Below are 25,865 nucleotides of genomic sequence, written 5' to 3' on the forward strand. Positions count from 1 at the left end.
CTGTGATTATATCATCCTATTCAGGAGCATCCTATACTTTCTGTGGCACAACTGAAGACATTCCTGTATTTTGATGCTTTAGATCAGAGCCAGCAATTGATATGCTAGAGAAAAGCCAAGTTGTACTATTCTTATTTGAATCCATTTGTTGATCAAATCAGACATAATCTAGTTCTGATTGATGCAGCCTTCCTTTTGATATAATTTCACAAACTGTGAGCCACACAGCATACGATAAGCTGAAGCTAAAATATTTTTAATACCATTGATACTCTATGACAAATCAGAGGTGGGGATGGGTTATGGGTGTGTTACATTGCAAGGCAGAATGGTAAAATCTCATTCCTTTTTTCCTGTATGTTCAGCAACTATGTGAAGGAATATTGCTTTTACTGGACAAAGATATAAAAACATCCTGTAAAGTCATTTGCCTGGAGGCTCTCCGCATACTCTCAAGAGACAAAAAAGTATTGGTTCCTGTAACAACAAAGAAAAATATGCAGATCTTGATGAAGCTGGCAAAGCTGGACACTATGGAGGATTCTTTGGAAGATGTGACAGATTTCCCTGTCATAGTGGAAGCTTTAAAATGCCTTTGCAACATTGTTTTTAATAGTCCGGCCGCACAGAAACTCAGTCTGGAACTGAACCTGGCAGCTATGCTTTGCAATCTCCTGAAAAAATGCAAGGATCAACAATTTGTCGAAGACATTAAATGCTTTGATTTGCGTCTCCTCTTCCTCCTCTCCCTTCTGCACACAGATATCAGGTCACAGTTGCGTTATGATCTCCAGGGATTGCCACTGTTGACTCAGGCCTTGGAAAGTGCATTTAGCATAAGATGGACAGATAAATACATCACAGCTGAAGACCAGGAAATGTCACCGTTGTCACTGCAAGAGACAGATTGTGCCGTCGAAGCACTGAAAGCTCTCTTTAATGTAACTCTTGACAGCTGGAATGTACACAGTGAGGTAAGATTTGAGTCTGACATATCTTGCCCAGGGTTATTTCTCTGCCAGAGGATTGCATCTGAGACTACAATTTTACATCCTTGCCATTGCAACAGTTGATTGGGAGTAGCATCCCAAACGCAATGCAGGATGCAGCATAAATTTCAAAAGCAGAGTCTTCTGTTTATCTGAAACTGAATTTTCCAGTTGCTGGAGTCCAAGCTCAAGTGTCCAGGACAATAGGACCTATGATTTAGCTAAGTGTTGCACAATGGTGCCCTCATTTTATGGCACAGAATATTCTGTCCATATTATTTGATCTATTGTTTGGATGCAGTTTGGCTGACTAGAAAGGCCCCACCACCACCAAGCAAAAAAGTAATTCTTCTTGGGAGATGTGGACACACCAGAAGAAATAGGAGTAACTTAATCTCCAATGTGCTGGCCTGCAAACAGTGCCAAAGAGAAGTACTACTCCTGTTTGAGTGTGAAAGAAAACACACCATATGTAACTGTTAACTGCCAAGTTTTAATTGTAAGTGGACATTTCCAAAAGATATTCAGCATGGCTCATTATGAAAGAAACCTTGTCTTACGTTTCTAATAATCTAAAAGTACTGTAAATGGTACACTAACTACAGAATTGCAAGGTGTTGCAGATATACCGTATTTTTTGGCCCATAGGGCGCACCTAGTTTTTTTTTGGGGGGGGGGGAATAAAGAAAAAAAATTTTTTGGGGATGTAGGCAGCTCTCTGCAAGCCGTGGGAGCCCAGCGTGAAGTCGCCCAGGGCGCGCGCTGCTGTGCGCCCCGGGTTTCGGGATGCAGGCTGCTATCCGCAAGACTAGGGAGCCCGGCGGGAACTCCCGTGGGCTCCCAAGGCTTGCGGATAGCTTCCTGAAGCCTGGAGAGCGAGAGGGGTCGGTGCGCACCGACTCCTCTCGCTCTCCAGGCTTCAGCGAAAGCCTGCATTCACCCCATAGGACGCACACACATTTCCCCTTCATTTTTGGAGGGGGGAAAGTGCATCCTATAGGGCGAAAAATACGGTAATTCAGGATGGAAAGATGAAATCTATAAGGGAGAAAAATTGAATTGGCCTTGATTTTCTCCCCCCCCCCCCTTTTTTGTAGTAATTTTCAAAATTAGAATTTGGGTAAGAGTTTCAAAGGAGAGTATTGTTGTACTGTACTGATGGGAGAAAAGAATAATGAAGCCAGTAGTTCTGTGCCTATTTTTCACATTTCCACTACGCACAGTAATTCTAGTGAAACATTACGTGATTAAGTACAATGGAGTTGTTATGGCAATACTATGACCTAATGAACTTTGCTCTTTGTGGGGCAAAATGAATGAAAGTAACATACTATTTCTTCCCATGGGCACAGTATTGCTTCTTGCATGTTCTGCCCCATCTTGTTTTGGCCCTTAGTAAGGTGAAGAGCAAAGGAAGCTATGGGGAAGGGCAAGACTGAACCGTGGATGATCCGACTATGTATGTAAGAAGGCCGGGTTGCTGCGGTGGGGGAATTGTTTGTTTTAACACCAGATTTGAAGAACTGTCAAGAAGAGCCAATTCAGTTGTGGAGAAAATAATACCTGGCAAGAATGGCATGATTTTGCATGAATAATAATTGAAGCCTTACTTCTATTACTTATTTTGAAGACTGAGAAAACATGTGAACATATGAAGCAAAGTTCACACACCCATATGGGTTTTGTACTGTGCCAGCCCTTTTAATTTAATCCCTGTTCTAATTAGGACTCTTAGAAGTCCCCATTTGCAGCCTTGATAATTAAATATGTTTCTCTTCATAATTTGTATGTCCACAGAACGATTCTCATGAATTTCGTTACATGACTGCCATTCTTCGTCACTGCTTATTAACTCTGGGTCCTACTGAAGACAAAACTGAAGAGTTGCACAGGTTAGTGAAATTGCAGGTCCATTTATTTTAGAAATAAATGCTTCTTGTTTGGCTAGGTCAGGGTTAGGTAACCGGTGGCCCAGGCATCTAGCAAAATCTGCAAGGCCGCAAGTTCCCCATCCTTGGGGTAAGTGATTGTCTGCTTGATCTAATACATCTTTGCTTGCAGCACTCTGTTAACCTTTGGGTTGTTTTTTACAGTGAAATCAAATACTTGTAAAATCTTTTTCTTTTTCTTTGAATAAGTAAAACATAAGGATGCGGAATTATTGGAATAAGACTTTTGCCAGTTGCCTCAAAAGCAGTACTGTTCAATGGCAGTAGTTTGCTTAGCACTTGGACATGTTGCCAATCAAACGACTTACCTAACAAGTGTGTACATGTGTGCAGAGAAGTGAAGTAGATTACCTCTGCTGGAGCAAGGATGTATACTGAAAGCCCAGAAAGGCTGATGATTTGTTTTTTTTTCTTGGCACTGGATACTTATTGTCTAAGCCAGGATTAATTTCCATCCTTCCCGAAGCACTCACAGTGGTGAATCTAAGTAAAAGTGTGGATCTTAAGATACAACCTTGTGTTGGAGGATATTTGAAAGCTTTTTCCTCTGTTGTACATATTAAATGGAAGATTAAATTTTGATTCAAAAGCTCTGGAAATATAAGACTGTGTTGTGTGGCCCTGTACCTGCCATTGCAGATTTCCTTTGTACACCGGACCAGCACATGGCTTCCAATGGTGGACTCTCCTTCATTAGAGGTTTTTAAGCAGAGGCTGAATAGCCATCTGTCATGGATGCTTTAGTTGAGATTCCTGCCTTGCAGGGGGTTGGACTAGATGACCCTCTGCGTCCTTTCCAATTCTGTGATTCTGCAGCCTTGACAAAATGGTGGAAGGGCTTGTGAGATTTTGACCAGCTTCGGGCCATCTGAAGCTGATACAGGCTCGTCTCATCTTGAGCCCAAACAGAGTAGTCCACACAGCAGAAGGATAAGCAGTATGTGCCACATTCTTAACTTTATTTCCACTCTATGCTGAGAGAATACAAACATGCATCTTGCCTCTGTGAGAGCAGAGAAGCAACTCCCTCTCGGAAACAAAGAACACCGAGAGAACAGTGAAAAACAGGAAACCAGTGAACGTCACATCCAGTCTCCCATTCCCGTGGGAACCCAACAGTAACTCTGACTGTGGATTGCAAAACAATGTCTTGTGACTGCAGTTGCTGCTCAGTGAGGGAAATAGAAACCAACAGGGCTCACCTGAGTGAATTGGCCTTAAGGATAGATAGGTTTGCGGGGGGGGGGGGTGTTGGGCTGCTGCTTAAGGCACAGTCTGGTAAGAATTCTAGTTCTGGGGTCAACAACCATAGACAGCACAGTCAAGTCATTTGTGTATGGGCACACAAACATGCCCCTTAATACTTTGGTCCTCAAGCTCTGAGCCTCCATATGTATGTATGGTACTTCAAGTAAAAGTCAGAATCTGCTGTAAATAAGAACATAAGAGCCTGCTGGTCCAACATCCTGTTCTCTAAGTGGCCAACCAAGTGACTGTAGGAAACCCACAAGCAGGATTCGAGCACAAGAGCACTCTCCCCCCCCCCCCCCCCGCTTCCCACCCCGACCCCATGGTTTCCAGCAGCTGATATAAATAAACAGTGGCCTTCTGTACCAGGTACCATTGAGATACCTAGAACCTCATTAATTGCTCACTTGTTTCCCTTCTTCCCTGCCAATATCTCAAAACATTTGTGGGTTGGCCTTGGCATTAAGAGCATAACCTGAAGCAAAGCCTGCCAAAGGTGAGTTTCTTTATCTTGCTAACGCCTAGCTCTGCCTGATCCCTTATGTTAGGCATTTAACAGCTGCAGCCACACTACCGTGTTAGTAGCACTCTTTGATCAACCCTGCTCCGTTATTTCTGACTCCAGACCCAGTTCTGCAGTCTTCCATGGCTCATCATAACCTAGTCTTTCTACCCTGCACTCTGCAGTTAACAATTCTGTTCCTTGTTCTCAGTAGCCCTATTCAGGCATTCTTAATGTCGCTTAAATGAATACATGAGGAGCATAGAGCATGCATGAATGTGCATAACTGTTCTCCCTCTGCATATTCAAGGGCAACTGTCAGCAGTAGGAAGGCTTCCCTTCTGCAAACAGTTGCCATTCAACACATGGAGATAGGAAGGATGGAGCAGAGCTAACAAACTTGTGCACTCTTTCCTTCTCACCTGTTCATTTAAGCCCCATATACGTACACCTGAATAGGGCTAATATGTTGTTGTTTTGTGCTGTTCCCTTACCTGCTCATATCTACCTTAAGACCTGTTCAGGCATTACTTTGCTCTTCCCCTACATGGTGAGTTCAGGGACAGTCCTCAAACTCATGCACTGCATCTCTGCTCCGTGTTCTTGTGCATAAAGGGGGTGATGCCCAAACCATCATTTGAACACTTGGTCTCTCTTGACCTGGATATCTAACACGCACACACGCGCGCACACACACACCCCCTTCTGACAGTGAATGGGGAACAGAGAATGAACACAACCTCAAGGTTCATCTTGCTTGAAGGTGAGGATGGGGGAGTAACATCTGAACAGGCCGTGGGATAACAAACCCTTTAGGATTCTCTCCTGTTTGGTACTATCCAGTGGTTGGTGCTGTAGTAGTAGTAGTGTGTAGCCGTTTTAATATTTATATTTGGCTCTCACATGACTTGATATTTCTTTGGCTAAAAAGGCCAGGTGTTTCTCTGCTTGTTCTGTTATGTCCCTGTTCTATATCATCCTGAAACATGTAGACCTGTTAATATATCCTGGAGGAGGCAATTTGCTCGCTTTCTTTTTGGTCAAAATCACTGTGCTTCATGCTCGCTAAGCTCAAGCTGTCAGGAAGGCTCCTGACTGTAGAAGACCTAGACAACTACATGTCCTACCAGGTGTTTCCATGAGATTTGGTGAGGGAATGCTCCTTGCTCTTTGAAAATTTAATGGCAGAAATAACATTAAGCCTAGTTCTGATGTGATGACACACCTGCCTTTTTTATTTAGGAAGTATAAGTAGTACTTACTCCACATTTTTGTTCAAGAGCAACTGTCTGAACTGAAGTTTTATGCTTACTTCTGATGTATTTTTGAATGATATGTTAATTGTTAGTATTGGAGTACATAACCATAAAAAGTTACTATGACTCTATTACAGACTTATTATTTTAGTAAACTGCTTTGAGCACAAAAATGGTTTGTACTTTAGTATTTTTATTTTGCTTTTTATGTATTCCTTTGAAGGCCTATAAGGTGGAAAAGCAATCTAAAAACCTAAAAATATTTTGCGGTGGGTTTCTTTGTAACCATAGAGGATTGCAAACTTTATAATGAACACACAGATACTTGACTCATTGTGGTTAGCATGCAAATGATCAGCCTTGTCAACCCAATGAATTATATAAGATGGATGGAGGCTTATTGGTGGTATAGTCCTGTGCTCAAACAAAAAATGTTAATGAGCGCAGAGGGGTGAGAGAGCGCAGAACTGCTTCACTCTCTTTGCATGGAAGATTTAGGTCTCTTAACAGAAGGTGTATCAAAGTCGTCAAAGAGAAGGGTTGGTTTTATCAAAGAAATTTATTGGTGGTTATAACAACTTAATTTTTTGTTTACAAATGTTGCCCCCTATTCACCGACCCCAAATTGCTCCAGAGGATTGGGGATCATATAGGAGGAGAACAAGGAAGTTCTCTTTCACTCACAAACTGTGTTCCACATACACCAGGGGTCAGCAACCTTTTTCAGCTGTGGGCTGGTCCACCGTCCCTCAGACCATGTAGTGGGCCGGACAATATTTTTTTGGAAAAAATGAATGCGTTCCTATCCCCCACAAATAACCCAGAGATGCATTTTAAATAAAAGCACACATTCTACTCATGTAAAAACACCAGGCAGGCCCCACAAATAACCCACAGATGCATTTTAAATAAAAGGACACATTCTACTCATGTAAAAACACACGTCCGCAGGCCGGATTGAGAAGGCGATTGGGCCGCATCTGGCCCCCGGGCCTTAGGTTGCCTACCCCGGATATACACAATTATTTACTCAGATACAACCCAGAACATTTTCATTGTCCAATAACACAACCCACACCCTTGGTTATGCAGCCCTCAACTGCTTATGAGTGCAACTGTGAAATTAAAAATTTATACCCATGTAAGAAACACACGGGTGGTGCTGTGGTCTAAACCACAGAGCCTAAGACTTGCTGATCAGAAGGTTGGCGGTTTGAATCCCCACGACAGGTTGAGCTCCCGTTGCTCGCTCCCAGCTCCTGCCAACCTAGCAGTTCAAAAGCACGTCAAATTGCAAGTAGATCAATAGGTACCACTCCGGCAGGAAGGTAAACGGCGTTTCCGTGCGCTGCTCTGGTTTGCCAGAAGTGGCTTAGTCATGCTGGCCACATGACCCGGAAGCTGTACACCGGCTCCCTCGGCCAGTAAAGCGAGATGAGCGCCGCAACCCCAGAGTCGTCCATGACTGGACCTAATGGTCAGGGTTCCCTTTACCTTTACCTTTACCTTTAAGAAACTAAAGAACCGCTTGAAGTAGAATTTTCTATATGCGAAAACTGATATTTATTTCAGAATAGTGTGTGTGCATGACATAGAAAACAAATAGCCATTCTATTTTATTGGCCTAGCCTGAAAATTTAACATTTTCAAATAGAAGGACAATACAGTCATACCTCGGGTTAAAGTCGCTTCAGGTTGAGCGTTTTCAGGTTGCGCTCCATGGTGATCCGGAAATAACGGAACGCGTTACTTCCGGGTTTCGCTGCTCGCGCATGCGCAGACACTCAAAATGATGTCACGCGCATGCACAGAAGCAGCAAATTGCGGCACACGCAGGCGTGGGTTGCGTTCTGCTTTGGATGCGAATGGGGCTCCGGAACGGATCGCTTTCGCATCCAGAGGTACCACTGTACATGCCATTTTATCATAAGTTGAATTCTTGACCTTTAAAAGTAGCAGGGGATGGAGACGTCTACCTGAGACCCCAGAGAGCTTCTTAGTCGTATACCGTATTTTTTGCCCTATAGGACGCACTTTTTCCCCTCCAAAAATGAAGGGGAAATGTGTGTGCATCCTATGGGGCGAATGCAGGCTTTCGCTGAAGCCTGGAGAGTGAGAGGGGTCGGTGCACACTGACCCCTCTCGCTCTCCAGGCTTCAGGAGAGCCCCAGCGCCAGCCCCACAAGGTCGGGGGACAGTGGGGAGGCGGAACGCCGCCATCCCGCTGTCTTCCGATGTGGTTTGGAGGCTGACGGCAGGGAGACGCGTGCTTCTCCCCGCTGCCTGCCCCACAAGCCCCGGGGACAGCTGGGAGGTGCAGCGCGTCTTCCCGCTGTCCCCGGATCTGGTCTGAAGGCGGGCCGCGGGGAGAAGAGCGATTTTAAAAACACTTATATAAATTGGTTGCCTTTAAATTATAGAATACTTTTTATTCCTCCCTGTTTCTAACAGGATGCATATGAGAAGCTTATATATCTTATAGTGCTATCTATCATGTCACTTAAAATATTTGAAGGTACTCTTTAAATTATTGTATGCATTAAAATAAATGCCATGTTTGCCAACTAACAAGATTTTAATCAAGGCTTTCAGTGGTGCTAAACAGTTGTTTGCTTTCATATTTGCATATCAGGAGGGGGCTGAGAGCGTGAGTAGGTGGATGTCATGTCCCAGTGATTAATGATCTCTAAGAAGCTGAGAGAGGGGATAATATACACAGCATTTCTACCCCCTGGAGGAAGAATGCAAACACCATTGTGCAGATCTGTGCACAGTCACTGACTTCCTGGTAGCTGGAGAATTTCATACACTTCTTGGCCACAAATAAAACTGTCAGGCGGAGTGACAAAGATCAGAAAGCCAAGCTTTGGTTATTGAAAAGAATAGCTCGAGCACAGTGATCCAGAAAATTAATTTTGTAGGTGTTTGGGAACGCCATTCTTATTAAGAAACCAGTAAAAAGGGGCCTTCTGTGGAAACTATCCAAGCTGCCAGTCCCTGTCCCCACCCCTGATTCGATTTTGCTGTTTCTTGCCAATTCAGTTTTACTGAAAGCAAGTTATCTTGCAAAATGTGAGGTAGCTGCAACAAAACCCAGCCTCCCATCTTGTGTTCTGCATCTCACTTTCTCTTGATGCTGCTTCCAGAAAGTAAAAAAGGAGAATGAGCTACACAGTACTGTGGTCACAGGCATGGTGAAAGATGTTGTGCAAAAAAGAACTTCTGGTAACTACCTCTAAGTAAAATGTTTGCACAAAGTGAGATAAGAGACAAGAATTAGTGACTGAAGCCATTTGCTGACTTAGATACACTAGAAATCAGTGGAACTTGCCTGTATGGTCTGTATGAATCAGAATAAAAGTGAATGTATGTTTGCTCTTTGCCTGTGCTAATGTTGTGGCTTAAGTGCCTTCTAGGTACATAATGCAAGCAGTTTGTGAACTTCTAAATTTAATGCCAAGAAGAGATGTCTAGCCTACAGTGTTATCTTTCAGCCATCAAAATTGTAACACACTAATCTTTGGAAGTATGATTTTAAGATTAGCTAGCTACACAGGTAGTTTGGGTGGGGGTGGAGGTTGAGAGAATGGAGATTTTGAAAAACAAAGCTTATCAAAATTGCTTAAGAAAGCCTTTTGCAATGCTTTTCAAGCTAACAACTTCCCAGAATGGAAATAAACCACAAAACAAGGAATACAAATGAGCTAGACTAGATAAGCCTAAATTGCAGTTCCCACTACATGATATCTTAGTGGTGTGTATTAGAATAACAATGCAATTTTCTCCTAAAACCCTTCTCTAGGTTGAATCTTGCTATTCTAGAGCATTATTTTTTCAGCATGGGAACTTTTAATTTGCTTAATACATAGAAACCATAAAGTGCTGGGTCATAAAATTTACATACAACAGGAAAAGGAATGCAAATTATACACAAACAGAACAAAACCACTTATCAAAATGCAATATAAATCCTAACACAACTGCCAGAGCTGAGTAAGCATTGTAAAGGTTTTTCTTTTGCAAAAAACAAACCCAGAACAGACAAATTGGTATAAATTGCTATTCCCAGTGCATTTCAAGAAGCATCTCTTATCTAGGGAACTGAAGCCTGCTAACAATCTTGACGCTGCTGTTTACCAAAGCAGCTATTTCCTTTGTCTCCAAGCTATTGCTGTATAATAACGTGGGATGACTCCTGCTGAAGCAGGTCAAAGGCCCATCTAATCCAACATCCTGTTCTCACAGTGGCCAACCAGAAGCCTGAATGGGTGGCAGGGTTATATGTATAACATCACTGGTGCACAAATTCTAATGCAGACTGCTCACTTGTGTTCTTTTCCCCAGACTTCGTCTTACTACTTCCCCATAAGACTTTTCTCTCTACTGCCAGTTGCCTGTAGGATTGCCAGTTCTTGAAGTAAAAAATTATGGAACTTAGGCAGGGCCCACCTAGGGGAGTGTGATCCTTTTGTGGCTTCACAACAGTCCTTGCTGCCCTAGGGCTTGTTTGAGAGAAATGGCGAGATCTGGATTTGTTATTTTTTTTTATCACATAATCTCAGGAAAGCCTCTATTTCATTTGAGTTCCTGCCCACCAAGTAGTACTATCTGTTCATGCTGTTGGGCCCCTGCACAGACCACAACACAATCCAGGCTATATATGTGGCACAATGAGAAGGCAAAACATACTCACAGATGGGCCAAACCCCAGACTACATGCGACATCATGTGTTCGTTACATGGCCAAAGACTTCGGTGTGTGTGAAAGAAACAAAACAGAGGTTTTGTGTGTGTGCCCATTCATGGGAAGCTCTCACACCAGGGAGTAGCTTGGTCTCTTCAAACAAGCCTTTAAAGTAGAGATCTTTCCCAGTCTGCATCTGTATTGGAATTATTTGTAGACATGTTATTCTTTGGGCGTTTGCCACTCTTGGGCTCCTTTGAGAGGAAGTGTGGCATATAAATCTAATAAACAAATTTCAAAAAGGCTAAGAACTTGCTGCTGCTTAAAAATGCTAAGAATTTTAGGAAGATGAATTCCGTACTTTCTTCTACTCTTCATGCTTCCATTCCATTGAAGTATACCGGCAATCCTGTTGTTATTTAAACTTTGGAATTTACCTTTTCCTTTATTTGATAATCTCCCCAAAGTCTACCAAATCCCTGAAAATTCTTTGGAATCTAAGATGAAATCTTAGAATGGGGTGTACTATGTGTTATACAGGTACAGCGTTATAATCTGCTGTTATGCTAGAACATACAGGTTCTTCAACACAAATGCTTGGCATTCAGATGTGGTGTTTGCTGGCACGGTATGAAGAAAATAGTGTCATGAATGAGAATGTTTTTAAAATCTGTTTCAGCAACGCAATCAACCTTTTAAGCAACGTTCCAGTTTCTTGTCTGGATGTCCTTATCAGTCCATCAACACAAGAGGATCCCGAGGACACAGATATCAAATATAATGGCATGAATATGGATGCAATTCAGGTGCTATTGAAGTTCATGGAGAAGAGAATTGACAAGGTTAGATTGTTTTATATAAGAGCTAAAATCATTGTTTTTATACATTAATTAGATGTTCGTTGTCTTGTGACAAATGCCATCTTTTAAAACAGCTGTGCGTGGAAAAGCCACCTCTGGAAAGACTTTGATTTGGAGAAAAGCATTAAGCATCCCCCTCACCTCCTGGTCACTTCACCAATCACATTCACGGCCTTTTGTCACTTGAATAAAAGCACACATTGTTGCGAACCTGTTATATGGTTTGCAGTAATAATGTCTTGTTGGGCCTTAAAAGCTGACACAAGCTATCTCTTAATAACAAAAATGGGCCTGAATCAGAAATCCCCAAGTTTTTACCTATTCTTAACCATCTAATATTTTCAAGGTTGGAAGATGGCCTTGGGGAAATGCAACGTCAGGTAGTTGGGTCTACCTAGGTTTTTTATTTTTAAAAATTGTGTTACATATTCAGTGTTTGCCTACAAACCAAATCACATACAAGTGTGTAGAAAGATGAGTGTGATTGATATCAATATTTTGATTAGATACTAGGGGGGCATAAAAACAAATATTTATGCCATATTTGAGGGATCCTCTGTGCAGAGTAAACAAAACAGCACGTGCACACACAAACATACAGCTATTTCTCACTGAAGCACTGCTTTTAATATCAAACCCACAAATGAAACATAGACTGATTAGTTTTATTAAAGTAAAAGCTATTTGTTGCTTCCCACAATCAGCAGAGGTCCTTGTGTGTGTGTACATACACACGCGCACACACACACACACACACACACACACACCAGCATATCATCACATAGCCATTAAAATAATACAGTACATATGGAACATATCGTTCATCCAAAATCAGAAAATATCATTTCCTTATCTAAACAAGAATGAACACTAAACAACTATTGAAAGGCAGACCACCAGTGGCGTGGCGTGGGGGGTGCCAGGGGTGCCGGCCGCACCGTGCGCAACATCTGGGGGGGCGCGAGTCCAGAGGGAAGGGACAAGCAATCGAGGCTTGTTTGGGGTGGGGGGTCGTCGTCTCCGTTTGGCCGCCCCCCCTCGAGGAAGCGGGAACCTCTCCAAGGCGCAGCGCGCCGTCGGTGGAGGGAAAAGAGCTGCGCAGCAGCAGCAGCAAAGCCGGGAGGAGGAGGAGGTGGAGGTGCCGCCTGCCGCAGGATCCGATCCGAGCCTGCTAATCGCTTGCTGGGAATTAAGCGGCTCAAAGAGGCAAAGGAAGAGGTGGAGCCGCTGGCCCGGCCGGGAGGAAGCTGGAGAGAGCAGCGCGCCTGGGCGCGACGAGGTTGGGTAGGTGCGCCCTGGCTGGCTACCCGCCTCCCGGGCTCAGTGCCTCCATGACCCCTCCAGCGGCGATGGGAGAGATCGGGGGGGGGTCTGGAGCAGCCCCGGCTGGCCTGCTCCTGCTTCTCCCCCGCCTCCTTCCCGTTGCCGGCGCCTTGATCTCATCCGGATCAGGGACGAAACACGCCCATCCTTCGCTACTCCTTGTCGGGTCACTGCTTCATTTCTCCAGGGAGAGAGAGAGGAGAGGAGAGGTGCCGGGGATTGCCAAGCACACGTGACGCAAAGGGCCTGCCCACGCGCAGGCTGAGCTCCGCGTGGCAGGGGCGGAGGGAGGCGCTCTGCACATGCTTAGGAGGCGCTCGCTCTTTCCGAAGAAGGACCCGGCTACTGGATCAAGGCCACAAGGGCCCATCTAGAGTGGCCAAGCAGACACGTCAATGAGAAGCACTCAAAGCAGGACCGGGGCACAAGAGCGCTCTCCCTTCCTGCTGTTTCCAGGGGGTGGAAGCGTCGCTGCCTCGAGCAGTGGCGTAGTGTGGGGGGTGCAGGGGGGGCCGGCCGCGCTGGGCGCAACATCTGGGGGTTAGGGTTAGGGTGCGCAAATCCACGGGTTAGGGGGCGCAAATTACTTGCCTTGCCCCGGGTGCTGACAACCCACGCTACGCCACTGCAGACCACTAGTGCTGTCTAATGCATGGAAGGCAGTGTTGGGACCAAGTGAGCTTCCTTGTGCAAGGTGTACCAAAATTGGGGGGGCTACCACAGAAAAGGCCTGTTATCTTGTTGCTCCCTACGAGTATCTCTTGGTGGAGACACACAGGGTGTCTTCAGATGATGATCTCAGTGTCTAGATAGGCTTATACAGGGGAAAGGAGGCTTTAAGGTATTGGTGTCTTGAACCATGCAGGTCAAAGGCAGCACTTCAGATTGGCAGCCAATGTAATTTAGACTGCATAGTCCCAGTTCATGTTTTGGCTGCTACATTCTGCAGTAGCTTTGATTTCGAACCTTTTTCAGAGACAGCCCAATGTACAATGCATACATCATGATCAGGAATATTTGAAAATCATCCGCATGTCTGAAAACATGTCATAAACATGCCTGGGAACATTAGCCAATCACAGCTCTGGAGGCATTCCTTTGTGAATTTTCAGGTGTGGAAATGCTCTTTAAATGGTATGGGAAAGACACGAGGGACCTGCTGTGGAAACTTGTTTTGAGAAACACTAGAGCAGGAATATGGAGTATGGTAGAAAATCCCAATGTTCTTGGAAGAAAAATGATGTGTCTTGTGATTTCTTATTCTAGGGGAGCAGCTATCGGGAAGGTCTCACTCCAGTTCTCAGTTTGCTAACAAGATGCTGCCGATCTCACCGGAACATAAGGAAGTTTATTAAAGCTCAGGTGAGATACCACAGAGATGAAGAAGACAGAGATACCACAGAGAACAAAGGAATACAAACACTTGACAGGAAGGCTATTTTAAATATTAAGGGATCTTGTTTATATTTTCACAAGGTATTATAATACCTTTATCTTGCTTTATAGCCTTGGGAAGCCCTTAGAGTTGCTTGCAAAATTATTGCTTGCAAAAAACCTCACACTCAAATGGGGGAACCTTTGGCCCTTGAGATGGAGTTGGAATCTAGCAACCATCGTCCCTGCCCATTGGCCAGGCTGACTGAGACTGACAGGAGTTAACCAACAGCTTCGGGGGGGGGGGAGGTTTCCCATCCCTGGAGTACAGGAACGGAAGCTGCATGATGCCCATATGGAACCAAGATTATTCAGGCAGCATTTCTTGCTCTTATCCTTTCCCCTTGGTCTCCTACCTGGCACTGTCTCCCACTGATGACCTCTGAGACAAGCGAGTGGGTCTGAGCAGCTGGGTCTCTTCCCTGTATTCTCTTACTAGTAGTTGCTCAGCAGCAACAAAGGAATGGGGCTAAGACCTCATTGCAGAGCTAGGCAGAGTGTTAAAGCAGAATTTTTACAAATACTTTTGAATAAGAAAGTGTGGTGAACACTTTCCACTGGAGATTAATTGCTCTTATTACTTGTTTTTGTCTTTAGGTGTTGCCTCCCTTGAGAGATGTATCTAATCGCCCTGAAGTTGGCACAACACTGAGAAACAAACTAGTGCGACTCATGACTCACGTTGACCTAGGAGTGAAGCAAATCGCTGCAGAATTCCTTTTTGTTCTTTGCAAGGAGAGAGGTACAGGCTGGTTCTTATAATGAATATGGGTGGTTATTCCAGACTTCTGAACAATTGCTTGCCTGGTTATCTCCTGACAAATAGAATTTGCTTCTGAACAATCACAAATGAAAGTTTTTAAACTGGTAGAGAGTTTATTGAAGTTGTTAATATGTCACAAATGCCTGCTTGAATATGGGCAGGTGGGACAATAAACCTTTTTTTTAAAAAAAAAAATAATTTTTATTAACAGGCCAATCAAATCACATTAATTCCAAATCACATTAATTCCAAATTACACAGCCAAATTTTAAAATTTTTGTTGGGGGTACCCATGCTTCAAGCTCCAAAAGGGATCCAAATGTCACTCTTGCCGCTGCTTTAATATACATAGTTCTGTCCAAATAGTATTCACAGTTCTATTCAATCTTCTCTTTGTTGTTTTCCTCATCTTCTTGTTGTTATCATATATTCCTTTCTTTGTGATCTCTGATAGTCTCCACAAGCGGGTTAAAAACAAACGTTGTTATGTCCTGTGTGGATTTTACACTCATCCAAGAGCCATATCAAAATAGACAGACATCATTTCAACACCTCCGTACAAAACGTTTCTCACAGTCTGTCCTGATCTCCACAGGCCTGCCGCTCTCAAAAATTTTCTCCGGGGGCCCTGCCAGGCCGAACTCACATTCCAATGATAGTAACAGCCATAGTCCTCCTCCCCCTCATTCCTCCTGCGGGCAGGCCTGCCATAACAATCTCTTTTTATGACTGCGTCACAGAGAACTTTCTTTCCTTTCTCGATGTTCCCACAAGCCATATCTTTGATTAGTAATTAATTTCCACACAGTTCTTATCCTCCTGCTTGTGATCAGTAATTTGCAACGATTCTTTCTTAGGGGGGAGGGATTATTGGGTACTCACATAACACACACACAAAAAAGTTTTTCAGGTGGGACAATAAACCTAATGGGTTTATTTTGCATGTCTGAATTAGAGGCAACTCTGTAACCACACACACACACATTAACAGTGTTGTCATTTCACCAGTATGGACAGTTGTACTATATAGTTATATATAAAAATCTTGCATTTTATATAAGAAATTGGAAATACAAGTATTTAGTTGGCACAAGAAGTGTAAAATTCTAAAATCAAGGTTTAAATTAGGTTATTTTAGGTGACAATATTTTCCTTTAGCCATGCATGCTGCTTTTCTTAGTTGAATAACTTTTTTCTCTTTTCTTTTTCTCAACTCTTAAGTTCTGTAGAAAAGCAGAAGACATGCCAACTTCACTGGCATCTTAAAAAGAGAACTGTTCCATGCCACATCAGACAGGGAGCATTCAGACAATCTGAAGACTTCGTTTATGTTTGAATGTGACTTAAATTTAACAAACTTGTAGAACTCTCTCTCTCACTTTTCAGTTGACAGCTTACTGAAGTACACTGGCTATGGCAATGCAGCTGGGCTACTGGCAGCAAGGGGCCTATTAGCAGGAGGAAGAGGGGAAACCTGGTACTCGGATGACGAAGATACAGACACTGAAGAATACAAATCTGCAAAGCCAAAGTATGGTACTGCTTGGGTCTCTCACCTCAACCCCTCTCTCGCCTCCAGTGTATTAAGCTTAGACTAGTTGTAGTCAGCTTTGTATCCTCCAGATGTTTGGACTACAACTCGTGTGACCTTTGCTGATGAGAGTTGTAGTCTACAACCTCTGTAGGAGTACCATGTTAGCCACCCCGGTCTTGTCTCTAACGTTGTCTAAGATATGTTCTTTAATTTTTTGGACCTCTGTTTTATCACAAAGGGCTGAATTGTGGACTAAAACTTTGATTACTGTATTTTTTGCTCTATAAGACACACCTAGTTTTTAGAGGAGGAAAACAAGAAAAAAAATATTCTGAATCAAATGTTGTTGAAGAGGCTTTGCGCGGCTATCCCTGAAGCCAGAACAGCAAGAGGGATTGCTGCGCAGCTCTCCCTCTTGCTTCAGCGATAGTTGCGCAGCCTGCATTTGCTCCATAAGACGCACACACATTTTCCCTTACTTTTTAGGAGGGAAAAGGTGCGTCTTATAGAGCGAAAAATACTAGAATTGCCTGCCTGGTGAGCTTATTACTAAGGGTTCTTTGGTAGATAAGCCAAACTAGATAAGCCAATGTAGATTCGAAAGTTGGGGCTACTCACAGGTTTTGGTGCCATTAAGCATTTAGGTATGTTCATGTGTCTTAGATGTCAGCTATAAAGTCAATAAAGAATAAGCTTTGTGAAGGATTATTGGTTATATTTGGGTTTTTTAAAGCTGCCTCATGGAAAAAAATCTTATTTTTTCTTACATTCTCTTTCCCCTTCCCTCCCCGCCCCCCCGACCACAAAGCATCAACCTTATTACAGGTCATTTAGAAGAACCAATGCCCAACCCAATGGACGAAATGACTGAAGAACAAAAAGAATATGAAGCAATGAAACTTGTCAATATGTTTGATAAGCTTTCTAGGTAATGTAACTAAGTTGCTTTTCATTTCTGAGGGAGAAATTCTTTGGCTCAGTAGATTGGGCTTGAGACTAAAATGGCCTGGGTAGCCCTGAAAGCTGATTTCTGAGGTAGATGGAGTCTCTTATTAATTTTCCTGGACCTGTCAGTGGTTTTACCATCAGCCATAGTATTTTACTGGACACACTCGGTGGGTTGGAAGGAGAAGGCACGGTTTTGCAGTGGTTCTGCAAACCAGGCCAGTTCCAGAGGATAGCATTGAGAGGCTTCTGTTTGATTGACCCTGTGGAAGTTAATCCATGGGTTTCCTCAGGGTTCCATTCCATCTCCAATGCTGTTTGACATCTGTATGAAGCTGCTTGATGAGGTTACCTGGAAATTTGGAGGCTAGGTGGCATTCTATTTCGAGAGACAGCGGAGGAGTTTGTCTTTGGGGGTGAGATCAAGCTGTTGGAAGGTTGTAGCACCTGCTGTGACTGTAGAGACTGATATGGGAAAGATATGTTTTGTTGCAGCTGGGGCAGATAAAGACGTCCAGCTGTGCTGCTGCAAATGCACAAACCCAAATATTCCTCATTAGCCATATATGAGCATGAAGCTTTCCAAATAATTGGATAAATGTTTTGTATTCTTCTGGGCCTAGACACATTTTCTTCATAATTTAGATGTTATGAAGAACATCAAGGTTGTTTGACTTGGAGAGTCTTAGTAAGATTCCTTTTAAATGATGAATCATGTAAATACTCAAAAGAGTAGCGGTAGAAAGCTTTGCACAGTATTCCAGAAGAGTGCTAGATATCTAATGTTTAAGAATCTGTTTTTCCTAATCTGTCAAACACTGGCATTCCCAAAACTGCCGTCTGTTTTATAAAATGTAAAATATAGCTAAATTAAACAACTAGTCTGCAATTCTTTGTTTTTGCACATCATGCATGCCTGGATGTTTTCCGTATTAATTAAAATGCTTATTAAATACTTTTTCCTGCAGTTATAAATTGGTGGCACAGTTATGAATTAATAGTCTGAATTAAAACGACAGAGTGCTTTTTCCAAGCCAATGTTGTATTAATAGCAGGAATGCTTTTGCTGATGAAACAGTCCCAATTACCATAGTTTGGGTTTTGTTGTACATTGACATGAAGTCAACAAAACAAGTATGCAACAGAACTGGCCTAAGTAGCAGCCTTACTCATTAAAAATACAGAATTAATCATGGCAGTGACTGAAGAAAGCAACGCTTCCATAGGTTTTTCCTCGCCTTTTCTAATTGTGGAACAAAATATTGTACATAAAAGGATTGGCACTATTATGTAGCACTCAATTATAGGGAGGTGAATAGGTCCCCAATACACTATTTTATCAAAGGAACAGGCCGGTGTTTGCAATGTGATTGTTTCATTACAGAGAACCGCCATTAGTTCCATGTGTTAACACTGACCTGTTGTGCACAGGGCAGGCAAGAAAGAAAGACCCTTGAAAACAAGGGAATGGTTTTGGAGTCGTTATCAAGCTAAATGGCAAGCAGGAGGCAGAAGCAAAGATTGTGTAGGTGAATCTGAAGGGATTAATGGGATATCTGCTAACAGAGAAGGAGAATGCATCATGTTAAGGTTTTCATTATGGCATGTTTTCTAAGAATTGTTGAATATAATCCTTTTTTATTTATAAAAAATGCTCCAAACTTACTTGGCAGTTCTCAATCAAGGGTCAGTCAAACATGTTCATAAAATATATTAATACATGTGTCTCTGTTTGGAAAAAAAATATGAAAAGTGCCCCAGAAGTCATAATTCTGCCTTGCAAAATGTTTGGTTCTGATGATTTCCCCCTTGCTTCATTTAGAAGATTAAAATATTCTGTGTGTGAAAAAGTTTTCTTAGAGTGATGGATTATGGGCCGTACTTCATATTTTAGAGGACAGAGCTAAAATTTCTACTCTGTGGTGGTCAGGTTTTTGGAATGTGGCAAGTAGTTCTGTATTATGGAAGTATTGCATAGGAATGAAGCCCACTATTCTCTTAATTTTCCTGTAATCTTCCTGGCACCTGCATTACTCAGAACATGTGTTGCTGCGCTATTGGGTTTGTGGCTATATTTTATAAGAAGTTGCTACTTTTCCTGCTTCCCTGACATCACTCACTTACAGTACACTCCGTTATATATGTTTAATCAGAAATGAGCTCCATTAAGCTTAATGGAATTTACAGCCAGGTAAGTATAGGGGTTGCAGCCTTAATTGGTGGAAGTTGTTTCATGTCTCTCTCATAATCTTGGTGATTTCATTCTTTGTATAACCAATTTTGACACTGTGATGGGCCTCTCCTAAACCAGTTTTGAAACACCTGAGAGACACCTGTGAAGAGTGATGTATACTTAAAAAAATAATCTCTGAAAATATGGTGTGGGGGTGATGGGATGTGGGGTTTTTTGTGTGTGTGTGTTTTTTGGAGGATCAAAATGTTGCCCTCCCTGGCCTTACAGCTTTTTCCATAATCCACATATAATAAACGAGATTATAATCAGATGTGAGGCAATGAAAGGCTTAAATAAATCTTTGCTAATACTGTTTGATTGGCTTAATCAATAATTAATCATCTTTACATGAGGCTGTAGCTTGTGGAGTAGATATAATTGGATTAGCTGTGAGAGGCCTTCAGAGCTTTGAAGAGATTAAAATGGCTGTCAATCCTGTAATTAAACAGCTGCAAACAAAAGCAACAGTTTAAAAAAGAAAAAGGAGGGGTGGCAGAGAGAGAGAGAGAAAGCTGACTGAATCTAAATGAATCCACAAGTCCTTAAGCACCACTAGAGGCTGGCTGTGTAGCCCAGATCTCTTTTCCTGACTGACTACTTTCACTCAGTGAAATGAATATGTATGCAGTTGTGGTTTTGAAGCCGGAGGGGTAGCTGCTCCCCACATGACAGGTGGAACATCGACAGCCATGTTAGCAGGATTTAAGAATTAACAAAGGCAGTTTCTTTATTTCCCTATTTTTACTTAAACAGAGAACCTGTTCTTTGTCCTTAGCCCATTAGTGGTTGACTTCTCTTTTTTTCATATTGGTCTTAATTGGCTCCATGAATGTGGCCTGCCTGAATTAGGTCTTTATTAGTGTTGTGCTCCTGTTTCCCCCACCAATCAATTTTGTATGAAGCTCTGTTCACTCTTTCATAGTAAGGATTTGAGCTCCCTCAAAAATGAGAATGACTTAATATCTGGATTTTTTTTTTCCAATTAGTGTTGGCTTTTTCATTTAGATAATTATTCTTTATCTAATGAAAACATACAGTTCAGTATATACATAATTGGTCTATTTGCTAATGCTTTTATATACTTCTAAATATACATATTAAAATTATGACAAATTGTCAATAAATATAAAACATGTTATTACCTAATTATGCTTCAGAGCAAGAGAGGGTACTTCTTTTCATTCCTTTCCTTCTTTTAAATAAACAAATGATCTACCCCTTGAGATTTTTAATCCTTTTTTGTACGTTGTGTTACTAAATTCAAACTCCTTATAATTTCTAAACATTTTTCTGTCTTTAGTCATTTCAGTTAATTTTACTAAAGTCATTCGTTCCCAGAGTTTCCTTACTAAATCCATTCTATTAGGTTTCTGGCTATTTTTCCAGGGTTTTTACCATTGTTATAATATACAGTGCTTGGATCTGATGGTTTGGTTTTATTTGATTTTATTTTACTTATATAATTCAACAAAAACAAGAGGGGATTCAATGAGATTTCACTGAAAATTAAAAATTAAGAGTGTCGGTGACCATGGACCAGAAAAATATGCATTAGAAGACATTTTGAATTCTCTTTTTAATAAGGTCTGCTTTTTCAATAGCTACCTAGGGGGGAAATGAGGAGAAGAGATGGCAAATGTTGGCACTGTGGTAGAGATAAAAGTGATTTCATCCACCTGTGGCGGAAGTTTGGAAACCTATAGTTTTGTTGTAGGCCTACAATTAATCTGACGCACAGAGCTACTGAAGTGAGGTGAATAGGCTAGTTCTCTCTGCTCTTGTTTTTTAATAAAAAAAAACTTATATACTTTTCTTGTTTGCAGGGACAAGGTTATAACACCAATGGGAGTGCGACCAGATGGCACAATGACGCCTTTGGAAGAAGTAGTCTGTCAGTATCAGACCAACGAGCAAGAGAGTTCAGACTCTGACTAGAATATCAGCTGCTTTTCTTTCTCACCCACCTTCCCTTCACCCACAGCATCTTTTATTATCTAAATATTAGACCCTTCAGTGTTGCAGCAAATGTTTTATCCATCAAAATGGATTGAATTATAAATTTTGTGGTGTAACTATACTAGCATTTCTAAGGCCTCGATTTATATAGCAACAAAACACCCCATTTATTAACTTAAAAGCTAATTGTATTTCAGTGGGATGAAAAGTGTAGTGTGAAATTTTAAAATAAATAAATGTTAATATTTATCTGATACACCCCCCCCCCTTTTTTTAGTTGCCTTACATCAGCCCTCTGTCAAAAGGCAGGAAATAGATTGCCTAATTAGATGGATAAATGTTAAATAAATGTTAGGGGAAATGTTAAATAAAAGTTGACACAGTAAAATTGTCACTGGCTTAGGAACAAGCTACCCAAACGGCGCAGCTTTTTAAATCTCTGGTCTGTGTGTGTGTGCGAGTGCGCCTGGCTGTCATAATTAAACAGTCTCTGAAGGATGGCCAAGTCTTTTCAAAGCATTCAGATTTAGATCAACTGAATATCTGTTTTGTTAGAACACTTTCATTTGTCCCCAAATCCACATTAGATAATGGGCTTGAATCCTGTGGCTGCAGAGGGGCTCTCTACATAGCCTAGGTCAGGCATGGCCAAACCTGGCCCTCCAGCTGTGTTGGGATTACAATTCCCATCATCCCTGACCACTGGGCCTGCTAGCCAGGGAAGATGGGAGTTGTAATCCCAAAACAGCTGGAGGGCCAAGTTTGGCCATGCCTGCCTAGGTGAATAATTCTGTTTTTTAAAAAACCACCCCCTGGTCTTGGGACAGTGGCTGGCCTGAAAACATGGGTTGACAAGGCTTGATAGGGGCTTAAACTAAAGAGTTGGGAAAATGCCGTGTTAAACATTCCTTTTTTGCTGCTCGGATGTCTTTATAAAGAATTATGTATGAAAATAGTCTCTAATGTATGAAGCAATGGAAATGGAGGGCAGATTGTGTTGAATTATGTTGCTTATGTGGAAAGAACCTAACTATAATAAATGCTCAGTGGAGGACGTGTTGCATTCTATCAATAAAACTTTATATAAATTAAATATGTAGCATTGTGAATTTTTAGAACTGAAATTCCCATGTCATTTCGCCATTCCTCCTTTCCTCCTTAATCTACCAAGAAGTGTTTGCTAACTTCAATGGGGTTTCCACTGTAGAACTTCCTAGTAGATTGTGTCCTTGCTCAATTCATTTCCCTGTCTGTAATAAGTTTGGGTTCAATACATTGAGGCAAGACATAATAATAATAAAAAAAATTATTTATACCCCGCCCTCCCCAGCCAAGACTGGGCTCAGGGCAGCTAACAACCAATAATAAAAACAAGTTGATTAAAATACAACTTTAAAAACAAGATTAAAATACAACATTAAAACATTAAGATGCAGCCTCTTTACAGGAGGTGAAAGGAAAAATGAAAGAGGGGGAGGGAATCAAATTGATTCTAAGCCAAAGGCCAGGCGGAACAACTCTGTCTTACAGGCCCTGCGGAAAGAAATCAGATCCCGCAGGGCCCTGGTCTCATGAGACAGAGCGTTCCACCAGGCCGGAGCCAGAGTTGAAAAGGCCCTGGCTCTGGTTGAGGCTAATCTACCGGTAACTTCCTTAGGGCCCGGGACCTCTAGGGTGTTGGCTAACAGTGAATAACTCATCTATTCTATGGGCTGGTTTTATACCAAGTAGCCACCATGCAGTCATCACTGGGAGTTTGCAGCCTGCTATGGCAGTCGTGTGCAGTTGTCATTTGTGTGGATCAGTGCCATGTTGTGGGGAGTTTACATGGCATTTAAGGACCTGGGATAGTTCAGTCAGTACAGCATGGGACTTTTAATCTCAGGTTTGTGGGTTTGAACCCCTCACTGGGCAAAAGATTCTGGCATTGCAAGGGGTTGGACTAGGTGACTCTCATGGTTTTTTGCAGCTATGATTCTATGCTTAGCCATGATTTCCAGGGCAGACTGAAAAGAGGCCCCTGTACCAATTTTACCAATCCATGGTGAATCCATCACATTCCTTCATCAGACCTATTCACAGTAGCCAACGAATAGTACAGTCTCTGTGCCTTTATTGGCCCAGATATTTCCCTTTGCACTTCTTACCCTAGCTCCACCAGATCTAATATTGTAGATGATGACTGTATAATTCTTCCTGCCTCAGGGGCAAAGGGCATGGAGAAAGCGAGTTAAGTTGTTGGTAGTTCTGCATTAAGATTCTCCAACATACTTGAGGTTTTCCTGTTCTAAATCTCACTTGTTTTTAAACAGTCTACAGGTAGGGTAACATGAATACAAGCTTTCCTCTTGTAAAGAGAGCTTATAGGAATTGCTCTAAAATATCACAGTTTGGAAGGGAACAGAGATCTTGCAGAAATCGTCTGTTGAAAAGGGAGTAGAAATGAAGCAAGGGAAATGAAATCAGCCTCTGCTTCTTGATACTGGTCTCCTTGGTATTCTTTGCAAAACAAGTGTGAACTCAAGGGATCCTATTATAACAAGTGTATAAATTTTGTGTCTGATGTAAGAGCACATGTGTATTCTTATACGCAACTATATATATGTTGCACGATTCTGTGATTTGCATGGTGCAAATGCTGAGTGCAGAATTCAGAAGCTTTGACAACCTTTAAAAAAAATTTTTAGCATTTGATGCTAGAATGAAAGTTAAGTATACAAAAGTGGGCTAAAAAACTGAAGCTGGAGGGCAGTGGTTTCCAGTGGTCAAGCATACGCCTTCACTGTCTCCTGCAGCTCTATACAGCTTCCCTTGACAGTCAGATAAGAAATGTGTGTGTGTGTCAGAACAATGCTCCTTTTTCTCCAGCGGGAACAGAGAAAAAGAGACAGCAAAACTGTTCTAGAAGGTGATGAACCTGCCTCAATTCCCCAATACTGCATGGACATCATTATTACGATGTTACGCAGTCACATCAACACAGGCAAATCTGAGCTTTGGTGGAGCATCACAAACAGGAGGGCACTTTCTAATATGTGAACCTGATGGAAATCATTGCTTTTTCCTCAGTTTTTCAACAACTGTGGATATTGATTTTTTAATTTTTTATAAAAAAAAACCTTTAAAACTTTGAAAATATTTTTTTAAAAAACAACTGGGCAGGATTCACTATCAAATCCTGTCAAGAAGAGGCCTGCACAGTGGCTTCTGCTTGTACCATGGGGATTTCCCCTAAAACTGGCTCTGGGTGAATCAGGAGAACACCAGAACAATCTTGCTTGAAGGAAATGTTTGTAATGGTGCAAAGTTGAATTCTATCCATTATATTAATAATGCAAAGAAGCTGCCATTTTAAAAGCCACATTTTAATGTGAGGCCATTTTTCTTTTTCTTTTTTACTTAATATGGATTTTGTATATGTAGACCTGACAAACGTTTTTAATGAGTTCTATTTAATCACTACCCAATTATCATTTTTTTAATTAATGGCTATGAGCTACCTCACTAAAATAGTAAATACCCACAATGGTTTTAATGTACGACATTCCCTCCCCCCCCCCTTCCAGTAGAGCAAACATTACCATATTAATCCACCTCTTGCATCTTATTCAGAAAGAGCAAAGTAAACTGTAGTGTATGCAGAATTCTAAATGAGAATTCCATCGGATTCTCTTAGCACAAAACAGCTAATGAAATCCTGGACTTTAATAAGACAGGCTGTAAAAAGACTGTTCTACTGCTCAAACTGTGGAAAAACAGACTTTACAAATCTTCGATGAATAACAAGTTAAACAAGCCAATGTGCAAGACTGAGTCTTTTCTAATGCACCTGTCAAAGATACGCATTTTTATTTTATTACATTACATGTGTATACCACTCTTCATCCAAAGATCACAGGGCAGTTCCAAACATAAAAATACAAAATACACAAAAACAAACCAATGCCCCCCCCCCCAAGTACATTTTAAAATGCATAGAATGTTAATCAGCCAAAGGCCTGGTTATAGAGAAACATTTTCACCTGGTGCCTAAAGATGTATAACGATGGCACCAGGTAGGCCTCTCTGGAGAGAGAATTCCACAAATGCGCAGGTATGTCAGCATCTCCCTAGAAGCTGTTAATGGAAAATACCGTATTTTTCCATGTATAAGACATGGGGTTTTTTTACCAAAAAAATAGGTTTAAAA

The 25,865-nt window shown here is 41.8% G+C and overlaps 1 protein-coding gene across 1 annotated transcript in view; it reads left to right on the top strand.

Moving 5' to 3' along the window:
• The window catches only part of RIC8B (RIC8 guanine nucleotide exchange factor B), a 30,235-nt gene extending 7,466 nt beyond the window's left edge, over positions 1-22,769 (top strand). Inside the window, exons 3-10 of the mRNA XM_080971787.1 lie at positions 366-974; positions 2,787-2,881; positions 11,308-11,470; positions 14,078-14,173; positions 14,843-14,987; positions 16,395-16,539; positions 17,351-17,470; positions 21,544-22,769. Coding sequence (XP_080827913.1) covers positions 366-974; positions 2,787-2,881; positions 11,308-11,470; positions 14,078-14,173; positions 14,843-14,987; positions 16,395-16,539; positions 17,351-17,470; positions 21,544-21,655 — 1,485 coding nt within the window. The 3' untranslated portion in view covers positions 21,656-22,769. The remainder of the gene's footprint in view (positions 1-365; positions 975-2,786; positions 2,882-11,307; positions 11,471-14,077; positions 14,174-14,842; positions 14,988-16,394; positions 16,540-17,350; positions 17,471-21,543) is intronic.
• Positions 22,770-25,865: the final 3,096 nt, after the last annotated feature.

The sequence above is a fragment of the Podarcis pityusensis genome (assembly GCF_964106645.2).
Source record: "Podarcis pityusensis genome assembly, chromosome: 10".
Classification (NCBI taxonomy): domain Eukaryota; kingdom Metazoa; phylum Chordata; class Lepidosauria; order Squamata; family Lacertidae; genus Podarcis; species Podarcis pityusensis.